This window comes from Mesoplodon mirus, assembly GCF_964341445.2.
Source record: "Mesoplodon mirus genome assembly, chromosome: 11".
Classification (NCBI taxonomy): Eukaryota; Metazoa; Chordata; class Mammalia; order Artiodactyla; family Ziphiidae; genus Mesoplodon; species Mesoplodon mirus.
The window spans coordinates 65845911-65858297 of record NC_138987.1 but is presented as its reverse complement, the minus strand read 5'-3'; the positions used below and the strand labels follow the sequence as shown (position 1 = coordinate 65858297).

General features: G+C 39.7%; 1 protein-coding gene across 2 annotated transcripts in view; it reads right to left on the bottom strand.

Moving 5' to 3' along the window:
- MON2 (MON2 homolog, regulator of endosome-to-Golgi trafficking) overlaps positions 1-12031 on the bottom strand; it is a 127223-nt gene extending 115192 nt beyond the window's left edge. For both annotated transcript variants that reach the window (XM_082634558.1, XM_082634559.1), the window contains exon 1: positions 11541-12031. In XM_082634558.1, coding sequence (XP_082490684.1) covers positions 11541-11651 — 111 coding nt within the window. In that variant the 5' untranslated portion in view covers positions 11652-12031. The remainder of the gene's footprint in view (positions 1-11540) is intronic.
- Between the last annotated feature and the right edge of the window lie 356 nt (positions 12032-12387).

The window sequence follows — 12387 nt, the reverse complement described above, 5'->3', positions numbered from 1 at the left end:
AAGAAATCACCAAAAGGACTGTTTGTTACCTCAGATATAATTAGAACTATCTCACAGCTCCTAATTTTTTACATCCAACTTCCTACTGTCAAACTTTGAAACTGAACCATCTTATTCTCATAGGTACCCTGTGTTGCTGGGAAGTCTCGCTGTCAGTGTTTATTGACAACAGTTGTACATCACAGTCCCCCTAGTCACTGCAGTGCTACGTCATACCTCAGCCTAGCCTGCATCTTTAAGTGTCCCATATAAATGCAAGTATTCAGCCCAGATTTCCTTCTATTTAGCAGAGACTATCTGTGTGAAGAAGAGTCTTTAACCTCTTGCTTTAAAAGTAACCCCTACTCTGATTAGATACTTATATATCCATAGGGGAACTACTCAATTTTTTTTAATATAAATTTTATTTATTTTATTTTTGGCTGTGTTGGGTCTTCGTTCCTGTGCGCAGGCTTTTCTCTGGTTGTGGCGAGCAGGGGCTAGTTACTCTTTGTTGCGGTGCGCACGCTTCTCATTGCGGTGGCTTCTCTTGTTGCAGAGCATGGGCTCTAGGCATGCAGGTTTCAGTAGTTGTGGCATGCGGGCTCAGTAGTTGTGGTTCGCAGGCTCTAGAGCACAAGCTCAGTAGTTGTGGTGCACGGGCTTAGTTGCTCCGCGGCATGTGGGATCTTCCTGGACCTGGGCTTGAACTCGTGTCCCCTGCATTGGCAGGCAGATTCTTAACCACTGCGCCACCAGGGAAGCCCCTCAATTGTAAATATAGTTATTTTTTTCCTGAATTGGCCCTTATGGAAAAAAAAAAGTGTCAGTTCTGTAGACTTGAATAGGGATGATATAAGTTACGGTGGGTAACCTAAAATCTCTATTCCTGAGGGCAATCTATGAGTTGGGAAACAAAACCAAAAGTATTAAATATACTGCAGCATTTAATATTTGTTAATCTTAAAATTAATGTCTCTCAAGAAATATTTTTTTCTCTTTCTCAAAATTCTTTGCTTACCCAAATAGACACACCCACCAGGGACTCTGAACATGCAAGCTAGCAGTATAGAAAAGCAGAGACAAGAGAGAATGCTGACTCCTCTTTCAAGAGCACACAGAATATGCTTGGCCTCACTTCTCAATAAACTCTTCCTGGGCAATCTCAATCCTATGGTTTCAATTACTTTCTAAAGGCTGAAGAATCCTAAATTATATTCCTGTCCCTTAACTGTCTCCTAAACTATAGGATTTATTAACCTATATATTTTAAAGGCACCTTAAATTCCAAATATTCAAAACGGATGCTATTATCTCTCACACACACCCCCAACTTCCACCTCAGCCCCAGAAAAACCTATTTCTTCTTCCTATAATCTTTATTTTTCCGAACAGCAGCAGCACCCATCCAGTCACTGACCAGACACCTGGGGCTTCTCCCTCATCCCACAAATATGATCAGCCACAAAGGCTATGTAGCGCACATCTCTTATACTCTTTTTTCTCCTCAAATGCCACTTCTACACCTTAGTTCAAACTTCTCATTATCAACCTAAACTAAGAGATTTCTCTACTTCAAATCTTGTCCTCCACCCATCCACTGTCTCAACTCTTCAACGGTCCCCGAGAACCCACCTCTACTAGTGTTTCTCAAAACTGAGTAGTGTAAGGACATCTTTTAAAAGTAAAGAAAAGAAAAATCTCATGGACCTATCCAGTCACTGACATATTTAAGTATTTATAAATAAAATTAGGAATAAACTCCTTATTTTTATAGCTCTTAAATTATAAAGCCAACACATTCACAATAAAGTGAACACTAAGTTAATGTGACAAATAAAGCTTTGCTGACATTAAACCACTGCTAACAACATGAAGATAGTGCAGGTTTTTTTGATTTTGGCACTCCTGTAGTACCATGAGCAGTGACAGAAATAATTTTTTCCACCACCTTCTTTCTATGGCAAGTATCAAAAAGCCCTTCCATCTTTGTGGGCTGTCTGTGGTTTGTACCTATGGTTGATCCTATTCCTCCTATGATATGTCTGTTTCTCTACTCTAGCTGTAAGCCCCATGAGGATAAGAAATATATTTCATTCATCTCCCCATATTACTAATGCCTATCACAGTACCTAGCATACAGGGGCTATGTAATAAACATTTCTAAATAAACAAATGAAAAGTTCTACACAAAGGGAGGGACTTTACTGCCCACTCACTGAAAAATAAAAATACGGAGGAAATTTGACCCAGAGATTCACAAAATGTCATCAGGACTGCAGTTTCACTTCTCTACCATTCTCTTGGTTCTGTCCTGTTCCCTGGGTAGGTTCATCCTCAGGCTGCTCCCAATCTTGGCAATAAAATTAGTTCCAGCCATTCTACACCTCACAACTTCATATGACACTATCCAGAAAGAGAGAAAAGGTCTCTTCCAGTAGCTCTTGAGGAAGACAGAGGAAGCTTTCCCTTTCCAGGATCACTCACTGGCATTATGTGACTTGGGCAGAAACAGAGGTGGGGATAGGGAGGGTTAAATTAGATTAAACGAATCAAGGTATCCTAGAGCAAGGAATGAGATTAATTCATCTAAATTCAAAGGGTTGAAAATGAAGGACAAGTGCAGCCTACCACTGAAAGAAGAGGGAATGGATGAGAGGAAGGGAATTAGCAAATGTCCACTACTAGAACCACACACAAATTTACAATAATGATAATACTCTTCTCTTCACCAAAGCTTCTATGTTGTATTTTAAAAAACAAAACAAAAACCATATTTATTTTTAATAACATCTATGAGAGTAGAGCCTCAAAATTAGAACAAATTTACCAAAGCTCCAAATTAATTATTCACAGGACGTAGCATGAAACAAGAGCTAAAAGAAGAAATGTGAAATTCAAGTTAATGGCAAGTTAAGGAGAATAATCAAAAGAGGAGAATATCAAAAGATACTAGGGAGGTATGAAGCTGCCTGTAGACTTATGATTTCAGATGTCAGGTAAAATCAAAAGACCTAAAGTCAAGTTCTCACCTGGGAATACCTAATAGATCTCGAACACTCCCTAGAGGACAATATGCTCATTAAACAATTACTACATTGAAACCAATAAATTTTTCTTCTGTAACATGTAATTAGTCTAAAACCCCAAAGCTCTGAAAAATATATACCTACATGGCATCCTATTCAAAATCTCTGGACTAAAAAATAAAAACAAAACAAAACGAACAAAGAAAAACCTCTGGCTTCTAGGAAACAAATTTCCTTTAAGATACATATCAAATGAAAGACTGAAGTGCAGATTACATGTGGATAGCTAAAGATATATATGTGGTACACCTACATATATGGTATCCCTTTTTTTTCCTTCTTTAAAAATTTAATCTCCAACAAGTATCTAATTAGCACCTCTCAGATATACAAATGCTTTGAACTATGATGGACAGAAGGATAAACAAAGATGCAAAACTGACCCTTAAGGAGCAATTTAGAAAAGAAATACCATAGCAGAAGGTAAAACATAAGAGTTATAAGGGTGCTCACTTCGGCAGCACATATACTAAAATTGGAACGATACAGAGAAGATTAGCATGGCCCCTGCACAAGGGTGACACGCAAATTCGTGAAGCGTTCCATATTTTTAAAGATGTTTAAAAAAAAAGTTATAAGGAAATAACTTATAAAGTAAGCTTATATGAAAGTTAAGAAAGCAGAGGAAAACATATTAGCTTGAAAATTCTGGGCAGGAGCTGCAACTGTTCTTGCCCCAGCAACCAGCTAGTACATGGCACACAGCCGGTGTTCAAAAATTATCTCAGGAACAAATGAATGAATATATGAATGAGTGAATGAGGGAAGAAATGAGAAGATTATCTGTAAAGTTGGTTCATTCAGGCAACAAATAAATAAGCAACATGGGTTAAATTAAAGGTAGAATTTTAACTATAAAAAGATGGAAGGGGGGCTTCCCTGGTGGTGCAGTGGTTGAGAGTCTGCCTGCCGATGCAGGGGACATGGGTTCGCGTCCCGGTCAGGGAAGATCCCACATGCCACAGAGCAGCTGGGCCCGTGAGCCATGGCTGCTCAGCCTGCGTGTCCGGAGCCTGTGCTCCACAACGGGAGAGGCCACAACAGTGAGAGGCCCGCGTACCGCAAAAAAAAAAAAAAAAAAAGATGGAAGGAGGTGATTCCAGGACAGCAAAAGGAACCTCAAAAGCCACAGCATGGAAGAGGGATGGAGTATTTGGAGAATGGGCATATTTGGCATATGAAGAGAATATGGGCATATTTGGAGAATGAATAGCAGGCAACAGAGTTTGGCTGAATTATAAACACATTTGAGGAAAACTGAGGGTGATGAAAGAAGGTTGGGAAGATCAAGAAGGTCTTAAATGCTATGCTGAGAAGTTCCATAAGTACAGAGTAGCCACTGAGAGTTTCTGACCTGTTCAGGTACATTAATCCGGTGGTAACATACAGAATGGTCTTTTGTGCCATTAACGCACATCAAAGCTCAGTCATAAGATTGAAACCTGGAGCTAGAATAATAGCTAAGAAAATAGAAAAGAGGTGAGATATGTTAGAAATTACAGAGTTGGAAGGAACATCTGACAATGAATACAATGTAAAGAGAGTTGAGGGAGAGAAGACAACCACATATAACTAAGGTAAGCAACAGTGATAAATACCATTAACAGAACAAGTGAAATGTGGGGACAGGACAAGTTTTAAGAAAAGTAAGTTCAATTACCAGAAGTTCTATCTGAAGTATGTGAAAGATACTCTGGTAGATGTGTTTAACAGATAGGTGGAAACACAGGTCTAAGCTCAGTAAAGAGAGCAGAGTTAATGAAGTAGACTTAGAAGTCGTCAGCACTGTAGTAAGGCCTGAAGCAATGGGAGGAGATGAGAGTGCAAAGGAGATGAGCACAGAGAAAGAAGAGGTCTCAAGACAGAACTTGGGATACACCTATATGTAAAGAAAAAGAGAAGGAATACTGAGAGAGGGAGGAGAAATAGGAAAGTAGAGTGTTACAAAAGTCAAAATGAGAAAGATGAATAGCAACAAATAGCCAAGTTGCAATAGAGTCAATGGATGCAACATTCCTAACCTAGTGGAAAGACAGTATTTTACTCAACTCTTGAGTTAACTTCAAGAAGATAAAGGCAGTTTCTCATTGATTTTTGTATTTCCTGCCATGATTTACACTTAAGAAACTAACTTCTATTAAATGATAAGAGTAATAGCAAAACCCTCTATTTTCTACATGGTTAAAAATAAGCTACACTTCTATAAAAGAAAAAAGGAGGAAAATATTTCCATTTCCGGAGACTGTCTTCCTTTTTGGTTTATTAGCCTGAAACAATGTCTTTTATTTCTTCTATGTCACCAAAGCACAATGCTAAGAAGATAATACATTCTTTTTTAACTAAACTATGTTTTCATTGACATTTGCTCTCTATTCATTTTCATGAAAGTAAAAATACAATGGTCAAAATCTTAGTAAAAAAATAAGCTATGTATGCTTTACACTTTAACAATAAATTTCAGTGGCTCTGGTACTAACTTTCATAAATATATAAAACATGTTATAGACTAATCAAAAGCTTTTTAAAAAGCTCTCATTGTAAAATGCTCTTAGAATACTGCAATAAGCTTGTAAAATTTTCCTAGACGTCCTAGTGAAAATGTTACTGCTTATATTACTCTTGAAGTTAACATCTAAAATATTTATCAGAAGAAGATGAATTTAATAGACCCTAGGAATCTAATGTACCTTTTCTGGAATAAAGTCAACAGCAGCATAAAAAGAAGAGCAGAGTCAAAATCTAAGATCACTAGCATGTCTACGTTAACTATGTAAAATTGCATTATACAGGAAAGTAAGTCTTGACCAAAATAATTTATAACTCCTTACCACACTTGTCATACTGCTCTGACTAGTGTTGATAAGTTTTTTGAATAAATTGTGAAAACTAATTTATTTCAGTGTATAAAACATGGATTTATTCTTTATGCTAATGAGGGAAAGAAGACAATTGGCCGTATCATGAGCAAATTTCTCTGACCAACGCCAACAGGAAGAAAACTATAGTACGTTATAGGATACTAAACAAAAACAGCTCCCAGTTAAGCATGTATACATGATCCAGCCCTCATTCTTCACTGTCATAAGGTCCTGAAAATGAGATCTTCACCCTAGCAGAAGAGCCAGCTGACTTGGGCCTCAGTCCCCAAATAGCTGGTTGAAGGGACAATCCTGTCATGGTAAGTAGAGGGCATCTCTCTCACCAAGGGTCCCCGCTCAGCCAGCTAATGCATAAAAACAACAGACACTGAGGAACTCTACCACAGGAACCTTTGCTTTTATAGGCAAAAATCCCTGCCAACCAAAACTTAAATGTATAAGAAGAAACAAAGTACATAGCCTGGGAAGACTACTTGTACTTTATTATATACACCCTTACTGATTCCACTTCATTTAAAAAGAGAGAGGAAAAACCCCATCCTCAATCCTAATTCTGAGCACCTCAAGTAAACCCCATCCTCAATCCTAATTCTGAGCACCTCAAGTCAAATGACCTTCATTCCCTTTCCTCTTCTATCACCCACTCCCTGGACTTCGTCATCCTCTAGTGCAGCACCACTTGGCAATCTGAAATCCAATATCTCCACTTTTGTCCCTTTTGTCCTTATCCTTCTAGCTCTCTCACTCCCCAATACCACTGTTCTTGGATTAAAGTGTTCCAATTCAATTAAATTGCTGCTAGTCCCTTAACCTTTCCATCCTGCAATCAATCAAAGTTGTCTTGGATTGCCTTCTTTGGGAATCCAGCCTAGATCTCATGATCCATCATCATTTCAACCACTTTTCCTGTGAAGACTCTTAAGTGTTCCAAGTCAATTTCTCCTTCACTTCTACAAAGTGATCCACTGCTCCCCTCAAAGTTCCTATCACTATTTTCACCACAAACTGCTCCTAGCAACAAGCTTGTTTCCTATCTTACCAAGAAAACAGAGGCCATAGGTCAAACTGTCCACAACTTCCTATCCCTCCATTATGCCCCTCGTTCAAATTTATTACATTCAAATCCATTTTTTTCTTTTACCCTTCTTCTGTCAGAAGATAATGTGTCCCTTCTCAGATCGAAAGCCAGTTCATACACTTAAGCCCTTGAAACTCCAGCTTTCTCAGGGACCTTGCTCTAGCCAAGTATTCCCTTTCTCTCCCATATCCCTAACCTTAGTCACCCCAGCTGCCTCTTTCCCTTTAATGCTGTTATTTCCCAAAGTTCCTCCTGATATTCTCGTTCTATACACTCTTCCTGGACTATTTTATCTACTCCTATGGTTTCTACTAACATGTATAACTGATACGCCTAAATCTAAAATTCTAGACTTCCCTCTTAAGTGCCAAACCTTCACTTTCAAACACCTACTGATCGTTTCCACTTGGATGTCACGCATAAATCTTAAAACTTAATATTCATGACTACTCATTTTCTCCAACAACATTTTTTCCTCTTAGTGATTTACCCAGTTTCCCAAGCCAGAAACCTGGGAGGCATCACAGATTTCGCTTTCTACATTATGAAAAGGTCACTGTGCCCTGGTAATTTTGCCTGCTACATCTCTCTAATGCATACTCTCTCTTTCACACGTGTCTACCACAGTACAAGCAACTTTCTGTCTACCCCTACTGCTACCTCAGTGCAGACAATCATCTCTATAAAATTTGCTCTCTATGCCTCAATCTCAATCCCCTCTAATTCTTCCCTTCAGTACTGTTACTGTAATGTTACTGAATATAAATTTGATATTACTCCCTCTCTTAAAAAACCTTAATGGCTTCCAATCATCTTCAGCATGAAATTTCTTTTACGTGGAATACAAACATGTGCTATTTCCTCTGCCTAGAATGATCCCCTTCTTCTCTTGGCTGGCTTCTACTCATCCTATAAAGACTCGGCTCAGGAATTACAAACTCGCTCTGACCACACTTCTAGGCTCAATTAGATCCCCCTCATCTGTTTCCACAGAGTAGTGCCTGCAAATAGAAATGACCAAAAAGGTTTTATTCGTTAAATACATAAAACCTCAGAGTTTACTGCCTCTGAAGGCCACTGAATATCAATTACACAAAAGTAATTTTACAAAGTTTTAAAGTAATTTTTAAGACAATGAAAAAATTTTTCATACAAATATTCCAGAACAAATCAGCTAGTACGCCTATGCTAAAAAAAAAAAAAAAAAAAAAAAAAGGCTCCCCTGGTGGCGCAGTGGTTGAGAATCCGCCTGCCAATGTAGGGAACACGGGTTCGAGCCCTGGTCCGGGAAGATCCCACATGCCACGGAGCAACTAAGCCCATGCGCCACAATTACTGAGCCTGCACTCTACAGCCCGCGAGCCACAACTACTGAGCCTGCGTGCCACAACTACTGAAGTCCACACGCCTAGACCCCGTGCTCCGCAACAAGAGAAGCCACCACAATGAAGCCCGTGCACCACAGTGAGGAGTAGCCCCCACTCGCGGCAACTGGAGAAAGCCTGCACGCAGCAACAAAGCCCCAACGCAGCCAAAAATAAATAATAAAATAAATAAATTTATTAAAGAAAGAGAGAGAGAGAAAGAAAGAAAGAAGAGAAAGAAAGTTATATTGCTGAAGCATGAAAATTCATATTTAAGGAAAATAAGGAGAAAAAAGAGGAAGGACTGTATTGCTGTTATTATTTAATTACTATCTTTATTATAAAATGACAAAATGATATTACAGCCACTATAAAAACAACTTAATATGCAAATTGTTTTGTAAATGAAAACAATTAAGTTGGAGAAAACTGTAGAAAATCCAAAGATAAGTAATAAATATCAGTAAGTAAGACATTATCCTTTATTAACACTCTTTTCTTCTGTTTTTGTAAAAGATTTGAAATCTTAAAAAATCCAGATTATTAATTAAGAAAAATATTAGAGCCAAGCACTATGGCCAAAAAGGTAGAAATTATTAAAACTTAAAGACTAAACATAGAATGTCTCACTTCATTCTACCTTGTTTATAAAGTAATGGAGAGGGACTTCCCTGGTGGCGCAGTGGTTAAGAATCTGCCTGCCAATGCAGGGGAAACAGGTTCAAGCCCTGGTCTGGGTAGATCCCACACGTCGCTGAGCAACTAAGCCCGTGCACCACAACTACTGAAGCTCGCGCACCTAGAGCCTGTGCTCCGCAACAAGAGAAGCCACTGCTTGCCGCAACTAGAGAAAGCCTTCACACAGCAAAGAAAATCCAATGCAGCTAAAAAAAAAAAAAAAAAAGTAATGGGGAAGGAGACAACCATTCCGAAGCACATATGCAGTTAGAACTGTATTGTATTAAGTTCTTGAGCAGGCTTCTAAGTAGTTCAAAATGACTGTTTTTCAGATAATGTTTGTGAAGATACTGGGAGAATGTTAACCAGAAAATCAGTATACAAATGGAAAAGCTTCTTATACTTAGAAAGGCTTTGCCTTAGGGTCTACCAAGCACACTTCTCCCCTGACCCCCACCCTCCCAAAAAATAAATACTACTAAAAACTTACCAATTCTTTTAAGAAAAAAATCAAAATACAGAACTGCTATCAAATTACCAGGGAAAATTTAATTCAACCAAAATATTTCTTGAAAGTCAAGCCTCCCTCCTAAAACACCATCACTATTAGGCTAATTACTTCATTCTTGTTTTACACTTGTGACACAGTCAAGGTTTTTTTTTTTCAATTCCTAAAGGACTGCCCTAAGCATATTAAAAGTGCCACTGGTTAAGAAGTCAAAGTTCTTATATCCAACAAATTCTTGTGGAGCCTGTACTATACACAAAATTATGTATCAGAGATAATCACACCAAAAGTTACTTTTGCCATAACCTAGAAGATGAGGTGCAATTACTAAATACCTCTTTAGCTAAGGTTCAAGTAAAAAAAGCTAATGAGCTTTACTGAAAGTTCCTAGATTAGAAAGGGATTGAGTTTTAGAACTTTGTAAATTAGCTGTTTGGAGCTCCGAATGCATTTTCCAATAGAAATAATGTAATAAATGGCAATTAAATCCACAAGTCAGCCCACAAAAGCCTATGATACAGAGGAATCACAATTTTTATATGGATTATAAGAACTGGGAATAGCCGGTTCTATAAATTATTGTTAAAATTACAAAACAGGATTTGAAATTGTCTAATTTCCTTACAATTAGAACAGCCTATTTCTTTAAAATTATTTAAAATGGCCAAATTGTTTTTTGTGTGTGTTTTCTTGGCCAAATTCTTTAAAATACTTTTTATAACTTTGAACAGATCATACAGAGAAAATAATGAAAATCCATATCACAACAAACTACTGACTGTCTGAAATAAAACTTATAATAGTCATCTTTCCAAAAGTGACACATCTGGTTTCCATCATTGGGTAGGTAATATTTTCTTACTTTATTAAAAAAAATACTAGATGGAGTTTGTTGAAGAATGATGAGACCAAAGCACTTACAGAAAAGTTAAGGTTCCTTAGAAGTCTAAAACTCAAACTTTACTGGGTAAGTTCTAATTATGAAATTGCAGGTACTCCAAACTACATTAAACAGGAAGAAATATAAAATAATTGCTTTTACAAAAATGTCACTGAAATATCTTATTTCAGAAACGTGAAAAGAAATTGAGTAGCATCTTTAAAAAGTTTAAGAGAAATAAAATGGCATCTTAAGATAAAAAGCCAATAGAGACTAAATGTTAATAATTTCAATTCAGGAACTATTTGGAGAATTTAATTTGTATATATTATTAACTTGAGCCTGTTTAATAATACGCTTTTTCCCTCTTAAGACTTTCTCATCATAATGTAATAAACCCACTATTTAACCCTATTTTACATCAGAAAGAAAACTGAAGCTCAAAGAGGTTAAGATGTCTTTCTGTTTTGCTAGCACTTAAATTCAGGTGTATTCTATTTGACTCTAAGCCCAAACTTCTCAGTACAGTATTGCTCATAACAAGGCTTAAATGATTCCTGTGGCTCTTCACTGTTTGTCCTAAGTCAGATGTCTCCAGATAATTGAATACTTCATGAGATTGATAAGAGTTAAGCTGCATGACCCATGACAAAGAAGGAAAGCTACTTCTAATTGAGCGATATATACTATAAACGCAAAGGAGCACAGACTGTACAACAACTATGATTATTAGTTTTTAGAAGCAACAAACATAAGTTTCTGAATCCTGCCGTGACCAATTTAATGTTTGAAAACGGCCAGAAAAGGGGAGGGTACCATACACCTAGCTGAATTCGCTGAATCGGCTCAAGCCGCGAACTTCGTTCCTAAATCTGGTGGACAGGACGGTAGAGAAAATGAAAGCACCTCACACTCGCCAAAGCAAACTATAAAAACGCTTGTGGAAAAACCCACCGGCTCGTACATCTGGACAGGTGGAGGGCCAAAGGGGAATCAGACAGGGCTGGAGGATGCAAGTGAAGGACGGGGTCTAACAGGACCGGCTATGCTCACCGTGCCTTCTCCCGAAGTCGCCCGAAGCTTACCTCCTTGACAGGTGGGAATTTCTTCTTGCATTCCAGGGACAGGGCCCGCAAGTCGCTCTGCATATTCTCCAGCAGCTTCTTAACCGCCTCGGGGCTGTTGGTGCCAGACATGATCCACCAAGCTCCGTGCCAATTCCTGAGCGGCGCAAACGAACTCCGGCACTTGTCAGCTCCGTGGGGTGACCGGCAGCTTCTTCCAGGCGCCTCCGGCCCTTGGGCTGTCCGCCTCTAGGGCTCCGCGGGGGCGCGGCCCGGCCTGGGCAGCGAGCCCGAGCGCCCCCGACAGCCTCCTCGCAACTCCCCCGGCTCTTATCCGAGGGGCCCCCGCAGTCGCCCCGCCCCGCTAACCTCCGCCGGCTCTGGCAGAGGAGCCCACAAGGTGGGCAAGTCCCTCCCGCTGACGCAGGCCGGGCCACACAGGTTGTCACCAGCCAAGCTGGTGAGAAGCTTCAGCGTTGTCTCCCTAGACCTCCCAGACTCCCCGACGCCATTAGCCGAGTCGCCCACAATTCCGAGCGCGGCCGGGACACGTCAGCTGCACTTCCGGGCACCGCGGCCACCGCCTCCGCCGCGGCCAACCCGGGCGGCGAGCCTCAGGCAAGGCGTGGCCAGGGGCGTGGTCACGCTCCGGGCGGGCCCGGATCAGGCCCGGGGTGCTTCCTGAGGCCCCCGCTCCCGGCCTCCGAGCCGCGTTAAGGCGCAGTTTGCCTGGAGATTCGCTTCCTTTTAGGTGACAGGTGTCTGAATAGAGCCCCTGGTACTCGTTGTTGTACCTCTTTGCGTATGTTTGTGTTAAATTATATTTCGGTGTAAACAGTTTGCTTCCTTTCGGATTAATCTTCATTTG